Source organism: Protopterus annectens, chromosome 10.part0, assembly GCF_019279795.1.
Source record: "Protopterus annectens isolate FY-2018-M chromosome 10.part0, PAN1.0, whole genome shotgun sequence".
In the NCBI taxonomy this organism is placed as follows: Eukaryota; Metazoa; Chordata; order Ceratodontiformes; family Protopteridae; genus Protopterus; species Protopterus annectens.
Genome location: NC_056744.1, coordinates 1,826,083,602 through 1,826,104,456, shown reverse-complemented (window position 1 = coordinate 1,826,104,456; position 20,855 = coordinate 1,826,083,602). Strand labels below are relative to the sequence as shown.

Sequence of the window (20,855 nt, the reverse complement as noted above, 5' to 3'; positions counted from 1 at the left end):
GGCAACGTCCTTCAGGTAATGAAGTGTAAACTAGCTGCTTTCTGCAGTCTTGGGTTCAGTTTCTCCAGCCTTTACTCTGAGCATGTCATATAACCTGATCAAACCTTCCAACTCATGAAGGAAAATACCCAGTAAACTTAACAGCTCTTATTCAGTCATCAAAGATTGTAAAGTCCGGAAATACAAGTATCAGCTTATAAAACCTGGCAAACAGATATTTTGGTAAATGTAGTTTTATATCAGAGACAGTGTGAAGTCAGAAAATAAAAGTGCCTATTTATAAAACTGGTCAACACATACAATATTTTGGTAAGTATAGTTTCATATTCTCAGTTCATTTTTCATGTGATCTAAATACTTTAGAACAGTCTCCATTTAGGACTAAGTAGCTGAATGTTGTAGTATTCAGTGATGTCCGTCTACAGGGATAGTATGCAAAGCAATAATTTATAAAAATACTAATGTGTGTCCCATGCTAGATCATTTAATGGGTATAAAAAGGAAGTGATAAACGTGCATTTAACTTCTGCATGACAGGCGTGTGTTTTATTTCATTTATCTGTATATTTTATATAGCCCTAGGCGGAGAACAACAAAGCCACAAATAATAGTTCCTCATCTAATATTATGTGTTTGGGAGAATTATTTACTGTAAATGCTGATTGCTGCCTGCCTGAAGGAGCAGATATATAGGCTGTGAATGCAGAAAAGAACAGAAAGGGCAGGTAGGCAAAAAGGATTTATAAATGATGTCTGATTTAGAGTAAACTCTGAAAGGATGGGAATGCGGCAAGTAAAATCATTGCATTATTATCATAGTAACATAAGAATAAAAGTCCCTTGTCTGATTTCACCCATTTCATCACTGAATTAACTAGTGACTGCTTGTTATTTGTCCTGTAGAAAATCAAGCCAGTGAAAGATTCGGAGACAGTCTACACCTTGAATGGTAAGTATTCCATTGGCTCACTTAAACTGTGCCCTTATAGTTTGGGATGCAGCTTAATGTCTCAGACAGCTGCAGCAGTTCAACTCTCCAGTTAGATAAATAAATTATTTCTGTTAGGCGTAGTGTGGAATTCAGATATTATTTATTTGCCGGCCTTGAGAATGAGATTCAGTTGTGGTGTCACCATGTGAGGGTTCACTCAGTCCTTGTGTCTCCCAATTTGCAATCGATACTTCATATTCAGTTAGTTAGTTAGTAACATTTCTTGAACAGTAAAGCCCACTGGGCAGAACCGTCCCTTTTCATGGGCAACCCAAGAGTTCTGTCTGGTCAAAGGACCTCCTCTGAGTCAAATAGTTGACATGCAGAGGCAGAAAGCATCAAATCTTGCACCCTAGACTATTTACAAAGTGAGGTGAGAGCATGCCATCTGCTATAAGATACAGAAGATATTTAATAGTGATACCAAACCATCACAAAGTGTTCTTGCTCAACATAACCGCTGCCAAGTTCAGTTAACAAATTGCGTCCTCAGTACTGCAAGTCCCTCACCTTTCACCAGCACTAATTACATTACAGTTTGGAGAAGTATAGTCTGACCCTGTTCCATACAGTATTTGTCTCTCTGTGTAAACAGAGCACTTCATTTCCCAATAAAGTCAGTCCCTCACCTTTTACCAGCAGTAGATCCCTTGCACTGTGGGGAAGACTGCACTGCAGCTGTCCTGTGGATAAGCAGGCAGCTTAATTCCCATTGGTGTCAGTCCCTCACCTTTCACCAGCAGTAGATGCATTACACTGTAGGGAAGACTGCACTTTAGCTGTCCTGTGGATAAGCAGGCAGCTTCATTCCCAGTGGTGTCAGTCCTTTATCTTTCACCAGCAATAGATGCATTACACTGTAGGGAAGACTGCACTTTAGCTGTCCTGTGGATAAGCAGGCAGCTTCATTCCCAGTGGTGTCAGTCCTTTATCTTTCACCAGCAATAGATGCATTATACTGTAGGGAAGACTGCACTTCAGCTGTCCTGTGGATAAGCAGACAGTTTCATTCCCATTGGTGTCAGTCCCTCACCTTTCACCAGCAGTAGATGCATTACACTGTAGGGAAGACTGCACTTTAGCTGTCCTGTGAATAAGCAGACAGCTTCATTCCCCAGTGATGTTAGTCCCTCACCTTTCACCAGCATTAGATACATTATACTGTGGGGAAAACTGCACTGTAGCTGTCCTGTGGATAAGCAGACAGCTTCATTCCTCTGTGGAATCAGTCCCTTATCATTTAGCAGCACTAAATGTTGGGAGGGTGGCCTAATGGTTAAGGTGCTTGCCTTGCAAACACAAGGTACAGGGTTTGAATCTCACAGGGGATAATTGGCTAGGCTTAAAATGGCTCGCAAGGGCAGTTAGCCTAGTACTAACCTATGAACCTATAAATACATGACAGTGTAGAGAAGCCTGCACTTTCCCTACCCCGTATGGTACCTCAGTCTGTGGATATCAGATGGCTTAAGTCACTAGTGCTGTCAGCCCCTCACCTTTCACCAGCACTAAATACATTAGTGTGGAGAAATGTATACTCTCCCTATCCCACACTGTATGTGTCCCCACATATAAATAGAAAACTTCAGTACTTGCTGCTGTTAGCCCCTCATCTTTCACCAGTTCTAAACACATCACACTGCCAGAATGTCTGTACTGACCACGCCTCACGCCACGCATGTCTATAGGAGTTAGAAAAGCCTCTGTGCCAGAACTGCATTGATAACTATTCTTCAGACTAACATGTATTGAAGTAGCCAGGCTTTATCAAACACTTTGACCTTCATTTGTGCAAGTTTTGATGTTATTGAGACATCTCTTCAGACCATTTATCAATAAGACTGAAGCAAAGATATATTTACTTTTAAAGAAACATTTGTAACACTATTTAGCCCCAGACTATAACATATTTTATTTTTTTACATACATTCAGACTACCTTTTTGAAGAAACTGAGACTTTAGGTGAAACGTAAAATGAAAGCAGAAATAACTGTTAACATGTCTGCATTGCTATGCAGTTTTTGCTTAAGGCGACATGCACTGGGTTTAGTTGACAGTTCTTACTTAGTCTACTGTGCCAGTTTGATGTTGTAGTTATCTCATGGTTCTAACCATTTATTAGATATAAATAGCATGCATAAAATGTCTGATTAGCAGGGAATGCAGCTGAGTACATGTTAATATGCAAATGTTCTCATTTCAGAACTGCTACATATGCCCGTCCAAAGAGTGACAAAGACTCTATCGGCCATGCACGTGAGTACCAAATTCTGCTGCTTGGTGGGAACACACTGTAAATGTCCTCGAAAGGATCTGCTTATGGAATTTAGATTTTTGTTCCATTCTACAGAAATGCATATTTTACATCTATACTGCATGCTTATAGGAATGAACCACAGGAATCAAAACAGTAAACCACAAGTTTTGCAGTTGGGAGTATTTAAAAATCAGAAACACAATAAAAACAAACACACTTGCAAAAATAAATTAGTTGGAGCACTTTCATCTCCTTACTTATTAAGACTTCTTCAGAACAAATGGACTGTGAAAATAAGTGCAGTTAAATAGTTTGAGTTAAAAACATGATAATTTTAATCAACCGATAAGATAATGTTGTCTCATCTGATGCAATAGATAACATGTTAGTATATTTCCATAACTATCATATAGAAACTGTTCACAACTGTTAAAAATGTGGATGTGAAATATACATAAACATGTTATGTTAATAAGCAGTTAAAAAGTAACTAAATTATTGGCACTAAAACAAGATATGTAAAGAAACAAGTGAATGTGTTCAAAATACAGTTAAATAAATGTTTTAAAATGAGGGACTGATGTTGATTATTTTAAAGGTCTCAGTCTAAGCAAACATTTAATACTAGTGGCCTCATTTAAAACTAGGGGTACTTCCAATTCAGTTCAGCTACTTTCAGGAAGTTGCAGTAATCTCCTCCCTCTGGCATCCATTACTACTTATTCCAATACACCCCCCTCAAATTTCCAAAAATGAACACACTCTAAGCTGTGTTTACCCTTTAAGAAAAAGTTGTGCTTACAGATTCATAGACTCATAGATTCATGTATATTCCAAGGCTATTGACTCTTATGACCTTTCACACCTTACCATTACCTTCCCACCTGAATGAAACTCCATTCTCATGGTTAATTGTTGGCGGGTCGGCTTATGGTTAAGATGTTTACCTCACTGACATCCAGGGTACATGGTTTGATGGTCACTGTCTGGTTACTAACTAGATGTGCACTAGTCTGCAAGACTAAATGACTAGTATTTACCTATGAATGCATTAATCCCAGAGTAAATTTCTGGATGATCATCCAAACATCTAGGTTATGTTTAACGGAAGATAAGTTGCCCTGTTTAACATGCAGGAGAAGTTTATTCCACATATTTAGGAGGTGCAGAATTATAAACCTGTCATTCCACCATGTTTTATTTCTGTGTCAGTGAAAATGTAGGTCCCAGGTTTTGGTACTGGTGGAGATAATGGCTTGTGGATATGCAGGAGATCCAGGACAACTGAATCCCTAATGGTGAGGTACATATGACAGAAATCTCCCCATAAAAGTTTAGAACACACTGAATAAAGGGATAAAAGTTCCTGTGCTTACTCAGGGACTAAGCCTGTCATAGTTTTTTTCTTTTTTTGGAACTTTTGGGGTCTTCCTAATATGTTGAGTGAGAAACATCCCAAAGGAGTCATTGTACTTGAAAATTGGCCTGATCAATGCTAAAAATAAGGGAGTTATTACTTCTTTAGACCTCAGGGGGGTGCTGTCCTCGATAACTGGCCCGATCAATGCTGAAAATAAGGGAGTGATTACTTCTTTAGACCTCAAGGGGGTGCTGCACTTGATAACTGACCCGATCAATGCTAAAAATAAGGGAGTGATTCCTTCTTTAGACCTTGATGATATTCCTTTGGCAATCAGCTGGAAAACTGAAAAGATTTCTTGAAAACCATTGCCACATGATGGTTGAAAGAGACAGTGAGAGCTTAGGTCCCTGACGTCATTTCAGTATTGTAGAGATGTGTATTCTATGCAGTATGATGAGGGAGGGGTTGTCTACCACAACTGAAGATGCTACACTTTTTTAGCATTTACTTTGTGCCTGTTTTCAGTACCACCAAAGGTTTACTAGGGAGTCCTCATTCTGGGGGGGGGTGTCATAGGGTGACTTAACAACAACCCCAAGACTTCAGCTCTCTGAAAGCTTTATTAGGCATAGATATTATCTCTCTGCTTGGAGATCTGAGAGGTGAATATCCAAAAGGGGAGGTCCTAGCACTGAGCCCTGAGGGACACCACTGGTCACCTGCATACTTTTAGATGAGACACCTGCACCTCACAAAGTGTGAGGTCGGTCTTTCATCCAGTTTGCTGTCCATTTTACTATACGTTGGTCATATTTTAAAACATTTATCTTTTGTATTATGCTAGCATGGATAATGGTGTCACAGGTCTTGGTCAGGCCAAGATACACAAAGTACACTACATGGTCACCATATTCGGTCTTTATAACCCTTTCAAAGAAGTTTACCAGGTTAAGTAGAAAGGATCTACCCTTCACAAACCCAAACTGTTGGGGGGGGTCAAGTCTAGCAAAGGTCTTAACACTGTAGTTTCTGAGGTCAGTTGTTATACATTCCATGGCTTTGCAGATGAGGCTTGTAAGGCTGATAGATCTGTAATTACCAGGTCAGTTATAATACCTCCCTTAAGAAGAATATCCCCACTGCTGTGGGCTACTCATCAGGGACAAAACCAGTAATGGACCTTAATTCAGTTAGTTTGAGGACAGGGTCTGCAAGGGCACATTTAACACTATTAGTTAAGCAGCCAGGTATGTCGTCAGGTAACACGGCAGAAGTATTTTTGGTTTTGGTTAGCATTTTCAATAAAGTATCTATACACATAGTTGGGGGAGTAAGGGATTTGGGTATTTCAGGTCTTTGAATAGAAGTCTCACATGTGAAACTGGCACTAAATGTGTTTACAAGGGTATTGGCCATGTCTCTTGGGGCAGAGTATAATACATCATTACAAATATGTTCAGAGTAATGTAGGGTATTAATGTAGGGTATTGTTTCTTAGTTTTCTAACACAGCTGAAGAAGGATTTATAACTTAGACATCAGAGGGAAGTCTATGTTTATGGGCTCCTTCTGCGGACCAGATACTGTCCTGAATTGGTTTGTGATGCTTTTGATACTGTCCTTGAGAAAAGAGATTTCGGATCCACTCGATAATTTAAGGAGTGCCTTCCTTTTCTTTTACACTTTATTTATGGCAGTGGACGACCAAGGTGGTTTGTTTCTGAATTTCCTCTGATGCTTGGTTCTGGTAGGGGCTACTGGCTCTATGTGCGTAGAATTCCTTAGTGAAACATTTTTTTGCAAAAGGCAAGACCCCTTGCACTCCCATGTGGGGAACAAGCCCCTCACACTCCCTGATCTTATTTATATCAAATCCATGGTCCTACAATATTGGGGGAAGGAGAACTTTCCAGAACAGTGCACTGCTGTATCAATCAATCAACGCTTCTTGCTCCAGTAAGGGGACTCAAGTGATTTCTGAGCAACCACAACTTAAGGAAAGAGGAGACGGACAAAATTTAGGTCTAATATTTTAGTTTTCCCTTTACTGAATCAACTGTACATTAAAAATGTCTTGCTTTGAGTTTAGTTTGTTGATTTACAGATTTGAACAGTTGTTTGTTAGCAATGCAGATTGCAGTGTGTTTGTCTTATACAACTGTTCACTCCCTGAGCGGTTCTTTAAATTTCATCTAATCTCCATCTCTGTCTTCTTTCCCAATAACCTTTTTTGTCTGTCCTTATAAAAAATTCTCCTTTTCACTACACAACAGCATATACCTGCCTTATATCAGCCTAGCTCAGGCTGCTAATGATCATTAACCCCCCCCCCCACACACACACACACACACACACACACACACACGCTACTTAAGTTCCCGACTATCACCACCAATATACTGCCTTTATAGAAATTTATAGAAATTTTCCAATAAAGTATGTGGATTGTACTGTGCAACCAAAAAAAACAGGATTAGTATTAATCTTGTAGATTCACTTTAATCTATGTGTACAAGAGTGCTGCATTCAAAACCATCTATGTAATTTTTATAAAAGATTCAATTTAATGTGCATGCATTATACAATGCAATAAATATGTATGATTACAGCTTTACTTTGACTTTCATAGTGATTATTTGAGTTACGAAGTAATGTTATTATATATGATTACAGCTTTACTTTGACTTTCATAGTGATTATTTGAGTTACGAAGTAATGTTATTATGTATGATTACAGCTTTACTTTGACTTTCATAGTGATTATTTGAGTTACGAAGTAATGTTATTATGTATGATTACAGCTTTACTTTGACTTTCATAGTGATTATTTGAGTTACGAAGTAATGTTATTATGTATGATTACAGCTTTACTTTGACTTTCATAGTGATTATTTGAGTTACGAAGTAATGTTATTATGTATGATTACAGCTTTACTTTGACTTTCATAGTGATTATTTGAGTTACGAAGTAATGTTATTATGTATGATTACAGCTTTACTTTGACTTTCATAGTGATTATTTGAGTTACGAAGTAATGTTATTATGTATGATTACAGCTTTACTTTGACTTTCATAGTGATTATTTGAGTTACGAAGTAATGTTATTATGTACGATTACAGCTTTACTTTGACTTTATAGTGATTCTTTGCGTTAAGAAGTAATGTTATTATGTACGATTACAGCTTTACTTTGACTTTATAGTGATTCTTTGCGTTAAGAAGTAATGTTATTATATACGATTACAGCTTTACTTTGACTTTATAGTGATTCTTTGCGTTAAGAAGTAATGTTATTATGTACGATTACAGCTTTACTTTGACTTTCATAGTGATTCTTTGCGTTAAGAAGTAATGTTATTATGTACGATTACAGCTTTACTTTGACTTTCATAGTGATTCTTTGCATTAAGAAGTAATGTTATTATGTATGATTACAGCTTTACTTTGACTTTCATAGTGATTCTTTGAGTTACGAAGTAATGTTATTATGTATGATTACAGCTTTACTTTGACTTTCATAGTGATTATTTGAGTTACGAAGTAATGTTATTATGTATGACTACAGCTTTACTTTGACTTTCACAGTGACTCTTTGCGTTAAGAAGTAATGTTATTATGTACGATTACAGCTTTACTTTGACTTTCACAGTGACTCTTTGAGTTAAGAAGTAATGTTATTATGTATGATTACAGCTTTACTTTGACTTTATAGTGATTCTTTGCATTAAGAAGTAATGTTATTATGTACGATTACAGTTTTACTTTGACTTTCATAGTGATTATTTGAGTTACGAAGTAATGTTATTATGTATGATTACAGCTTTACTTTGACTTTCATAGTGATTATTTGAGTTACGAAGTAATGTTATTATGTATGATTACAGCTTTACTTTGACTTTCATAGTGATTATTTGAGTTACGAAGTAATGTTATTATGTATGATTACAGCTTTACTTTGACTTTATAGTGATTATTTGAGTTACGAAGTAATGTTATTATGTATGATTACAGCTTTACTTTGACTTTCATAGTGATTCTTTGAGTTACGAAGTAATGTTATTATGTATGACTACAGCTTTACTTTGACTTTCATAGTGATTCTTTGTGTTAAGAAGTAATGTTATTATGTATGACTACAGCTTTACTTTGACTTTCACAGTGATTCTTTGCGTTAAGAAGTAATGTTATTATGTACGATTACAGCTTTACTTTGACTTTCATAGTGATTCTTTGCGTTAAGAAGTAATGTTATTATGTATGATTACAGCTTTACTTTGACTTTCATAGTGATTCTTTGCATTAAGAAGTAATGTTATTATGTATGACTACAGCTTTACTTTGACTTTCATAGTGATTATTTGAGTTACGAAGTAATGTTATTATGTATGATTACAGCTTTACTTTGACTTTCACAGTGATTCTTTGCGTTAAGAAGTAATGTTATTATGTATGATTACAGCTTTACTTTGACTTTCATAGTGATTATTTGAGTTACGAAGTAATGTTATTATGTATGATTACAGCTTTACTTTGACTTTCATAGTGATTATTTGAGTTAAGAAGTAATGTTATTATGTATGATTACAGCTTTACTTTGACTTTCATAGTGATTCTTTGCGTTAAGAAGTAATGTTATTATGTATGATTACAGCTTTACTTTGACTTTCATAGTGATTCTTTGCGTTAAGAAGTAATGTTATTATGTATGACTACAGCTTTACTTTGACTTTCACAGTGATTCTTTGCGTTAAGAAGTAATGTTATTATGTATGATTACAGCTTTACTTTGACTTTCACAGTGATTCTTTGCGTTAAGAAGTAATGTTATTATGTATGACTACAGCTTTACTTTGACTTTCATAGTGATTCTTTGCGTTAAGAAGTAATGTTATTATGTATGACTACAGCTTTACTGTGACTTTCATAGTGATTCTTTGAGTTACGAAGTAATGTTATGTATGATTACAGCTTTACTTTGACTTTCATAGTGATTCTTTGAGTTACGAAGTAATGTTATTATGTACGATTACAGCTTTACTTTGACTTTCATAGTGATTCTTTGAGTTACGAAGTAATGTTATTATGTATGACTACAGCTTTACTTTGACTTTCATAGTGATTCTTTGAGTTACGAAGTAATGTTATTATGTATGATTACAGCTTTACTTTGACTTTCATAGTGATTATTTGAGTTACGAAGTAATGTTATTATGTATGATTACAGCTTTACTTTGACTTTCATAGTGATTCTTTGAGTTACGAAGTAATGTTATTATGTATGACTACAGCTTTACTTTGACTTTATAGTGATTCTTTGTGTTAAGAAGTAATGTTATTATGTATGACTACAGCTTTACTTTGACTTTCACAGTGATTCTTTGCGTTAAGAAGTAATGTTATTATGTACGATTACAGCTTTACTTTGACTTTCATAGTGATTCTTTGAGTTACGAAGTAATGTTATTATGTATGATTACAGCTTTACTTTGACTTTCACAGTGATTCTTTGCATTAAGAAGTAATGTTATTATGTATGATTACAGCTTTACTTTGACTTTCATAGTGATTCTTTGCGTTAAGAAGTAATGTTATTTTGTATGATTACAGCTTTACTTTGACTTTCATAGTGATTCTTTGAGTTAAGAAGTAATGTTATTATGTATGATTACAGCTTTACTTTGCTTTCATAGTGATTCTTTGCGTTAAGAAGTAATGTTATTATGTGTGACTACAGCTTTACTTTGACTTTCATAGTGATTCTTTGCGTTAAGAAGTAATGTTATTATGTATAACTACAGCTTTACTTTGACATTCATAGTGATTCTTTGTGTTAAGAAGTAATGTTATTATGTGTGACTACAGCTTTACTTTGACTTTCATAGTGATTCTTTGCGTTAAGAAGTAATGTTATTATGTATGACTACAGCTTTACTTTGACTTTCACAGTGATTCTTTGCGTTAAGAAGTAATGTTATTATGTACGATTACAGCTTTACTTTGACTTTATAGTGATTCTTTGCGTTAAGAAGTAATGTTATTATGTACGATTACAGCTTTACTTTGACTTTCATAGTGATTATTTGAGTTACGAAGTAATGTTATTATGTATGACTACAGCTTTACTTTGACTTTCATAGTGATTCTTTGCGTTAAGAAGTAATGTTATTATGTATGATTACAGCTTTACTTTGACTTTCATAGTGATTCCTTGAGTTAAGAAGTAATGTTATTATGTATGATTACAGCTTTACTTTGACTTTCATAGTGATTATTTGAATTACGAAGTAATGTTATGTATGATTACAGCTTTACTTTGACTTTCATAGTGATTATTTGAGTTACGAAGTAATGTTATTATGTATGATTACAGCTTTACTTTGACTTTCATAGTGATTATTTGAGTTACGAAGTAATGTTATTATGTATGATTACAGCTTTACTTTGACTTTCATAGTGATTATTTGAGTTACGAAGTAATGTTATTATGTATGATTACAGCTTTACTTTGACTTTCATAGTGATTATTTGATTTACTATTTATTTACATAGTATGTCCTGTACAGAGGGACCCCACGTTCCATGTGGCGGATCAGCAGAGATGCAAGCTATGATTCATCATGAGTGGGTAGGGGCCAAATGAGGAGCCATAACACGGATGTGTTCAGGATTTTCCATACCCTCCCCTCTAATGTTTTGGGTGACTTCATCCTGGTGGGCATGCAGTGACACTATAAGGGAACACAGGCATGTATGTGATGATGCACCTCAAAGGGCCATCCACTACCTACTGCAGCAGCAGCTTATTGTCAGCCCTGATGTCATCATCGTTACCTGCAGAGGAAGTTTGCCTGGACTTCATTTAGGCCTTTGACGTATTCTGAAACTGATAACTGGTAGGATACCCAAGGAGGATGGGATAGAAAGAAGATTAACAGACTGGACTGCTGTATTGCTGAAAGATAAGACACAGAGGATTGTAGTAAGCATGAGACTGGGAAAAAGAAAAGTGACTCGCAGGGTACCACAGGAGGGTGTAGTGCTTACAGTTGTCTTCATTGTGTCTGTTTCAAGAAAAAGAGAACAGGCTCGACCTCTTTGCTAATCACTCAAAGATTGACCCAACAGTGGAGGATGCAGGAAGAGTCTAAGGAAGGATATGAAAAGGTGGACTAAGTATGTAGAAGGTGACATTTGGGATTCCCTGCAGGCAAATCAGAATTATGTACTTCACTCTCCATAATTCTTACATGAAATATTTGTTGGAGAAGAGGAACTGTTTAGGAAAATGATCTGAGGATGTTGACCTGACCTGGACTGGACCATCAAGGCAGAGTGAGGAAGCAGGGACAGTGGCAAGGAAAATGTTGAAGTGTATCCTCGGGGGGGGGGGGGGTGAATACAAGAAGAAAAGTGAAAAGTGATAATGTTTCCATTCTACAAGGCCCCTGTCAGGCCTCACCTTGGCTACTGCAGTTCCAGAGACTTTACAAAGAGAGGGGTATCAGGCTGCGGGATGAAACCCAAAGAAAAGCTACTAGAAAGTTCTGTGAATGGAAAGCATGTAACCAGAGACTACAGGAGTTAGAGCTCTTCTCTTCTCGTATGAGACAAGAAGAGATAGGAGGAGTCAAGGTCATGTCAGGGAGATGTGAAGCAGTTACGCTGACTAGGAAGGACTGAGGAGAATTACAGGGCACACACAACAGCGTGCGCACACTAAGGGATCTCTAAAACTACTTTTTCATAGAGAGAGGGCTGTGGACTTGTAAAATAGACCACTGGAATGCATGGTGGAGAATTAATCCACAGAAGCATTAAAGAAGGCATGAAACAGGTGAAAAAGAGTAAAGATGATGCAGAGTATATGTTTTAGTGTGTGTGTGTGTGTGTGTGTGTGTGTGTGTGTGTGTGTGTGTGTGTGTGTGTGTGTGTGTGTGTGAGTGTGTGTGTGTGTGTGTGTGTGTGTGTGTGTGTGTGTGTGTGTGTGTGTGTGTGTGTGTGTGTATGTGTGTGTGTGTGTGTGTGTGTGTGTGTGTGTGTGTGTGTGTGTGTGTGTGTGAGTGTGTGTGTGTGCGTGTGTGCATGTGTGTGTGTGTGTCTCTCTTTATGCTCTCAAGCAACTAAAATATAATATAATATACTATAATGTAATATAATAATAATATAACATATCCTTGTTCATTATGAGCATGTTTCATTAATTGGATGTCAATTGTCCAACAATTCGGATTATTATTGACACAGTACATAACATTTGCATGCTACAAATCTCTTACGTATACAAGGGTGTTATTTGCTTGAACAACAGATGCCAGTGCACACTTTGGTCCTTTTTACTCTGCAGTTTCACAGGCCTATGTCACTATAGAGACTTCACCAGTGGAATCATCACATGAAAGGGAAATGATGATTTGAAACAATGGCCAGCTACACAGCTTTGTTGCTGAATATAAGCATAAATATAACAAAGTATCACCACATGGCATCATTCTCGAAGATCTTGTGTTATGTAAGTGTTCTCACACAGAAGTACTTTCTCTCTGGTACTATATATCACAAAGTGTAATGGCTAAATTTGTTTCGGGCCTGCTTGCTGTGACTGCTTTCTTCTCTCCTTTAGGATGTCCTGAAGTTTACTCCTGAGGAACACTCCGACTGCCCACTACTCAACGAAGCAGTTCGAATTTCCAACAACTTCTTGTCAGGCATTAATCAGACTATACCACCCAAGAGGGCCTCTGTCACTGTCTCCAAAGCAACGGTGAGTTTATTGAGACTCAGTATTCACATATGTTGAATTAAAGAGCTTTTAAACTGCTGTGCATAATGGGACTTGTATAGCATGAAAAAAGATGTAATTTTGTTTACATTCTTTATTTTTGGTTAGCAGCCCTTCACGGTGCATACATCTTCTCCCTGAAATTATACCTATCATAGACATGGGGGGCTGGAGATTTTTAGCATTGTAACCCATCCCTCCCAATCCCTCACACTTAGTTTGCGGTGGCATCATCAAATGAGCATCGGCTTCCAAATACATTTCTAATCTTCAGTACTGAGCCCCTCACTCACTGAGGCACATTTAGCCAGCCCCTTCCAACTAGCGTTCCTTTCAAAAGCCTTGGCATACAGTGCTGCATTTACTCCCTCCTCTGCCTATCTACCCCAAGAAAACTCTGTCTACCCCCACACCAGCCCTCTGAGGCTAATTATTTGGGTCTGGGTCTCCAACTTTGCAGATTGGAACACTTTCTCTGTGTTAGTGGTCCCCTGTGAAAGGACTGCGTTAAACAAATCAGAAAAGACAAAAAGGTTTACGGAAGGCAGATTCTGATGACAGATCAGGATCAACTTGGTTTGTTTCTTGATTTTTGTTGTGTTAGAGTCTCCTGTCTCTATCCCTCTGGGCCTCCCGTAAACTGCATTAAGCATGCAGACTGTATTCCAACATTTTCCACCAGTTTCTGAGATGACTGATTTTTTTTGTGGGGAAAAAAATAATAATATGATAGTGGTTGAAAGTGATTCAAATATTCTTGAAAGGAGGGTATGCTTTTTTGTCCGCATTTGTGTGTCATAGTCCTCTGGAAGTTTCTGTGCCTGGTGAAGAAATGAAAACCTGGGAAACTCATATGCTGTGTCACTTTTTTAAAAAACAGATCTAAAGACGACGTGTTTATAAACAATACAAAAAGGAGGTCACAACAAAAACAAATTATCTAGTCTAGCAAGGCCTTTTAAATCACTTTCTGATATGTTAGGTGGTCTGTAAGACAATGATTTTTGGCTTAAAGATAATGCACTGTGGTGTAATAATTTAGGACTGATACATAAAACTGGAGAGGTGTGGAAGGGATGGGAAGGGATTTGCCAGCACTGAAGAAGGGCATCAGAAATGTGACATGTTGGCTTCAGTACAAAGCAATGCACCAAATCAATGAAGCCCAAGCCTTGAACTCACTGTTAGTTTGGGAAATATACAGAGTTTGCATTCTAAGTTCAAGTACAGTTAAGTTCAATCCTCAAAAATGCAAACACTTAAGTGCAATTATGTCTTAAATTGCTGTATCTGACAGATTCTCTTTTCCCTCAGGCATGGTGAAATTCACGTTAGTTATACACACGCACACACACACACACACACACACACACACACACACACACACACACACACACACACACACACACACACACACACACACACACACACATACACATTTATATACAATTATATATATATATATATATATATATATATATATATATATATATATATATATATATATATATATATATATATATATATATATATATATATATATATGTATGTATATATATATATATATATATATATATATATATATATATATATATATATCTTTATATAAAGCAAGGGTGTGTAGGTGCAGGGCCCACCCTGGAAAAAGCATTTTTAAAGTCTGACAGTGGCTTTCACTGTTTACTTTTACTTTTTCTGAATATACTTAAATGTTGTTAGTTTTGAGACTCCCTGATATGTCTTAAATATCTGATACAGCACTTCGGAGGGGGGAAGCAGCCGCATTAACATGTTTTTTTTTTCAAGATACATTAAATTAAGCAAGAAAACACTTTAAAGAGACAGCAAGGAAGGTCAGGAATCTGCACAAATGCTTAATGGAGTCTGGTGAATAGAGGAGAAAAGAAAATGGTGCACGATCGACCTTCGACCTCACAAATGATAAATAATAAGCATATTTAATGGTGCAAGATCGACCCTCGACCTCACAAATGATAAAGAGTAAGCATATTTAATGGTGCACGATCGACCTTCGACCTCACAAATGATAAATAGTAAGCATATTTAATGGTGCACGATCGACCTTCGACCTCACAAATGATAAATAGCAAGCATATTTAATGGTGCAAGATCGACCTTCGACCTCACAAATGATAAATAGTAAGCATATTTAATATAAGTATCTGTGATAAAAGGAAACAGTGAAGGAGATTAAATCAACTATCTAGACGGTCAGTGCTGGATACGTGCATCTGTGCATACTCAGGACTGATGTGTGTGTGTGTGTGTGTGTGTGTGTGTGTGTGTGTGTGTGTGTGTGTGTGTGTGTGTGTGTGCACATGCCGTCTTTGTGCACCACTGTGCATAAGCTTGTAAGATGTAAAGAATTATTGTCTGTGCAACAATACATGCTTAAAGCAAATGCATAACGGATTGCATCATTCAGAAGAGCAAGTCACAATGTTTCTGAGAATAAGAAAGCATGATGGCTTGCTGATTAAGATGACTATGTCACAACTCCAGGGTCTGGGTTCAGTTCTGATCTGCATCATTGTGTGCATTTTGCATGTTTTTCCTTTGTCTGTGTCTTTTTCAGGTACCCTAGTTTCCTTCCATATCCCAAAAACATGTTGGCAGAGTGTTTACTTGGAACTGTTCGTATATATATCACATTTACCATCATCCTAATGAAGGGTTTTGTTGGCGAATATGGTCTAAGACAGACTTAGAAAAGAAATTTGTAAATTACATTAAAGACAACACTGTTGAAAGAGCAGGGATGGTGTAAGTTAATGTGACAAAAACATTTGTTTTCAAAGTGGTAGAAATTCTAAGGAGATTATGTAACTAAAAACAGGAGAAAATTCAAGAATGCAGGAGACATATACAGAGTTCATTACTGGAGGACATGCCGAATTAGAATGTGGCTTAACCAGTATCTCCAGTGTATCACATTCGCTAGATGATTAGCAGAACTGAAAGAATTTCTCAACCATCTGAGTTTGTCATTTTATGTTTATGGAACTGAAGTGGAGAATCAGGTCCCAGTTTGGTTAATGCATCAGTTTATACCTCGATACCTGCTTGATCCAGTTCATTGTTACAGAGGAGGAGGGGAAGCCTCAGCAGCAAGCTTGTGACATTGCAGGGTACATGGACACACAAACACACACACACACACACACACACACATGTATACGTGCATGCATATACACATGCACTCACACACATAGACACCCACATACACACGCACACACATACATGCAAATATGCACGTGCATACATGCGCAGGCACAAACACACAAACACACACATGCACAGACATATGCCTACATGCACACACATGCACAGACAAACATATATATATGTGCATGCACATAAACATGCGTGCATGCCCATACACACGTGTGCGCGCACACACTCCCACACATGCAAGCACGCAAATGCAAACATGCACACATAAACACGCGCGCACACACACACACACACACACACACACACACACACACACACACACACACACACACACACACACAAACACACACTCACACATATGTATACAGACAAATGTGCCTGCACACATGTATACACAGACATAGTCATGCACACATATCTACACACACACACACACACACACACACACACACACACACACACACACACACACACACACACACACGGCATGTACAGTTATGAACAATTTGCACGACTGACATTTTAGCTGTAGTATACAAACCTAGTGCAAAATGCAGCAGTTTGTTGTGTGCATGCAGAAAATGTCAGTCATTTTTACCAATGAAAGAAACAGGAGATGTGAAACTCCCTCATGGCTGCTAGGGTGTTGGAGGTTCTAAACAGGTCTCATATCCTTACTGAGGATACTTGATATGAGGGAAGGGAATACATTTCCCATAGGCGGAGGCTTGATCTTTCCAGACATAGGGACAAAATGCACCTAGGAAAAAAAAATGAGATAATACCCATTGTGTGTAGTGTAGTGGCCAAATTTAGTTTTAGATACGTTTTAAGTATTTATATTTGAATAAATGTGTTATATTACAGTGTAAAAATTCAAATATTCTTTATTCTTTGAAAGTCACAGATATATGTTTAGAATGCTTGGACATCAATTTTTTTGCATATTATTATTAGTTGCTCACTGAAAATCGCAATAGCACTTTCAAAAATAAACTCTTCCTGTGATCAGCCAGTCCCCACTCCCATATCACCAATCCATGCTTTCGTTGGTTGTTCAGTATTTCAGCACCTAAGATAATTGAAATAAACTTGATTCTGACAGATGGTAAGTATCTAAACTAGACAGACTCCATTTCAATCCTGACTTACTCAGAATGCTACTCTGCATGAAAGCAAACTCAAGAAATTCTCCAAGTAGAGCCAGCCTCCTGACTGACAACTATCTCCTAGCTCTTCTTCTGACTATTATCCCAGACATAACTATAGCTAACTAGCTAGGGAGATAGCTAGATAGATAGATAGATAGATAGATAGATAGATAGATAGATAGATAGATAGATAGATAGATAGATAGACAGACAGACAGATAGATAGATAGATAGATAGATAGATAGATAGATAGATAGATAGATAGATAGATAGATAGATAGATAGATAGTCAATATGACACTATATGCAGTTTAAAATTATCCAGTGTATGGTGATACATGAGCCTTGTGACTCAGCAGAAATAATTATGTTTTTTTCTTTTAATGAACTTGAATTTCCAAGCTACTGATGGTAACTTTCATGGGTTGTGTGTGTGTCAGCAGGCAGACATCTGGGGAGAGAACTGGCCATCTCCTGGTGATGTGGTACATCAACCACCATGTGGGTCCACTTCTCATTATCGAATGGACGTTTCAATGAACATCAAATAACCGACACCACTTCTGCGAAAAGTCACTATTCTGAAAGACTACTTTTCTGAACTCTGAAACACTGAAATAACTAATTACAAAATACAAACACAACAACACATAGTTGCAAATTGTATATACCAACTCGAGATCACACTACATTGACAACAAGGGTTGATTTCCACATCCTTACTGTAGTGTGATATCCACAATAAACCTACGAGCGCTCTCAAACTACTGTTCAAAATGCTGAATGTTTCTAAACCTACCAGCATATCCACCGTGCCACACAACTGGTATGGTGTACGTGAAGGAACATCAACACTGCATAGTTGTACATTGAGCACCATCAGCAGCATATTAATTATTTCATTAAAATGACCTTCGGAAAAGTGATCTTTTGGAATAGTGACTTTTCACAGAAGTGGTGTAGGTTATTTGACATTTGGTGAAACGTCCATTCGATAAAGAGAAGTAGACCCATATATATATATATATAAATATATAAACACACACACAATATATAAGTTATTTATTTATTTTTATTTCATTACATGGAATGTTCAACTGGGCAGGAGCCCATTTTAAACAGAATCCTGGGGAGAAAACCTCCAAAGTATTACAAAATATTTAAGAAGAAGAATTTGACAATCTTCAAAAATAATACAAAAACATCTATAGTTTAAATATTTATAACAAATTATATGTAATATGATAATATTGGTTAAGAACGGATACAAGTTATATGACAATGATTTAATATTTAGAGAAATTTTAGCTAGTTTATAGAGAAATAAAGAGCAAGTTAGTATGATACAAACAGGAACTGCTATATGAAGTGAGAGGAAAAGCAAGCTTATGGTATATTTAAAGAGAAAGCTGGGGGGAGAGAAATTAGGGTATATATTATATGCTCGAAGTTTTAAAACCTCGACTCTCATATGATCGACACCATATGAGCAAAGATTAAAAACTTCGAACAAATATTAAAAAATTTAAAAAAACAAAACAATTTACCTGAACACTCCGGGCTCCATCTGTTTTATCTTTCGGAAAGTGAGCTTATTGTGTCTATATCACATAATGGAAGCTTTTAAACATTGAATCTGATATGGTCAGGACCATATTATCGATGTGTTGAAACTTCAAATATTTAAAAAAAAAACAATAAACAAAAAAATGTACCTAAACATTTCAGGCAGGGGGGCAAGCCCCGCTGCACCCCCACACCCCCCACTACTTAAATATACCAACTCCAAGATCGCACTACATTGAAGTAAAGGGAATTATTCCCTATGGTGATCTCCGTTGAAACTTGTGAGCTTTCAAAAGCTTGCTCATATGGTCTCGACCATATGAGGCTCGAACTTTTGAATGTTCACGATTTCTAATGGAACCCGAGAAATTGATAGATGCAAGGAAGTGCATGAAGAAGGGAGAGTAAGGAGAAGTAAGGTATGAATAGGTATTTATTCACATTTAGGGATATAATTTATCCTGGTGTTGAGCAAGAACAAACCCAGCTTTTGGTTAGGAAGTCTTTCAGAATGGTTTTGAAAGATGGAAGAGAGGGTATTGACCTGATGGATAGAGATAAGGACTTCTAGGCCTTAGTAATGTGATATGAGTAGAGACAATGCCCAACAGATTTGATAGGTTTGTGGACAAACAGGAGGTTTTCATCATTAGATCATAACAACAGATTGGGAATATATTTTTGTAGAATATCATACCTCTCAACTGTACAGATTTTCGCAGAATGTCCAGATTTTTACCTCATATTTTGTTTGTTTTTCATAAAACTGTGTTTTTTTGGCAAATTAGTGCAAATCGTTAAAGACTGACGTTTTAAAATAATGACATACATTTTAGTTCCAGACATCATACCCTTCAGAAAATTTACGCTAATGCAAAACTTGTTATTCTATCAACTTTCTAAGTTTGTAAGAGCAATATTTAAAATGTGTCCCTGTTTTGGGGTCTTTTTCCCACTTTTATATATGGCTTTGTCCAGATTTCTTGTCTAAGAGGCTGAGAGGTATGACAATGGTGTTTAGTGCTAGACAGGCAGATGGATGCTGGATAATTGTATCGGTGGTAAGTAGCTGTGTGTATGTTAGTTGATGAGGCAGTTTTAACCAATTTAGGCTTTTCACTGTTATATAGTGGTGGGTTCTGAAAGGGATATGTGCTGCAAATTTAGCACCTTTGTTATAGTATTGTTCAGCTTTTAATGTTTGTGAAGCCTAAAGGTTAGTAAGGATGGAAGCACCATAAAGAAGTGTAAGGAGGAGATAAGTAGTGCCAAATGTAGCTTGTCATGCCTGGAGGTAGTAAGGATGGAAGCACCATAAAGTAGTGTGGGGAGGAGATAAGTAGTGACAAGTGTAGCTTGTCATGCCTGGAGGTTAATATGGATGGGAGTGCCATAAAGAAGTGTGGGGAGGAGATACGTAGTACCAAGTGTAGCTTGTCATGCCTGGAGGTTAACAAGAATGGGAGCACCATAAAGAAGTGTAGGGAGGAGATAAGTAGTGCCAAGTGTAGCTTGTCATGCCTGGAGGTTAGCAAGGATTGGAGCACCATA

General features: G+C 37.0%; 1 protein-coding gene across 1 annotated transcript in view; it reads left to right on the top strand.

Moving 5' to 3' along the window:
- LOC122814070 (active breakpoint cluster region-related protein-like) overlaps positions 1 to 20,855 on the top strand; it is a 1,143,696-nt gene that overhangs the window by 522,583 nt on the left and 600,258 nt on the right. Inside the window, exons 6-8 of the mRNA XM_044086683.1 lie at positions 904 to 949; positions 3,196 to 3,248; positions 13,233 to 13,373. Coding sequence (XP_043942618.1) covers positions 904 to 949; positions 3,196 to 3,248; positions 13,233 to 13,373 — 240 coding nt within the window. The remainder of the gene's footprint in view (positions 1 to 903; positions 950 to 3,195; positions 3,249 to 13,232; positions 13,374 to 20,855) is intronic.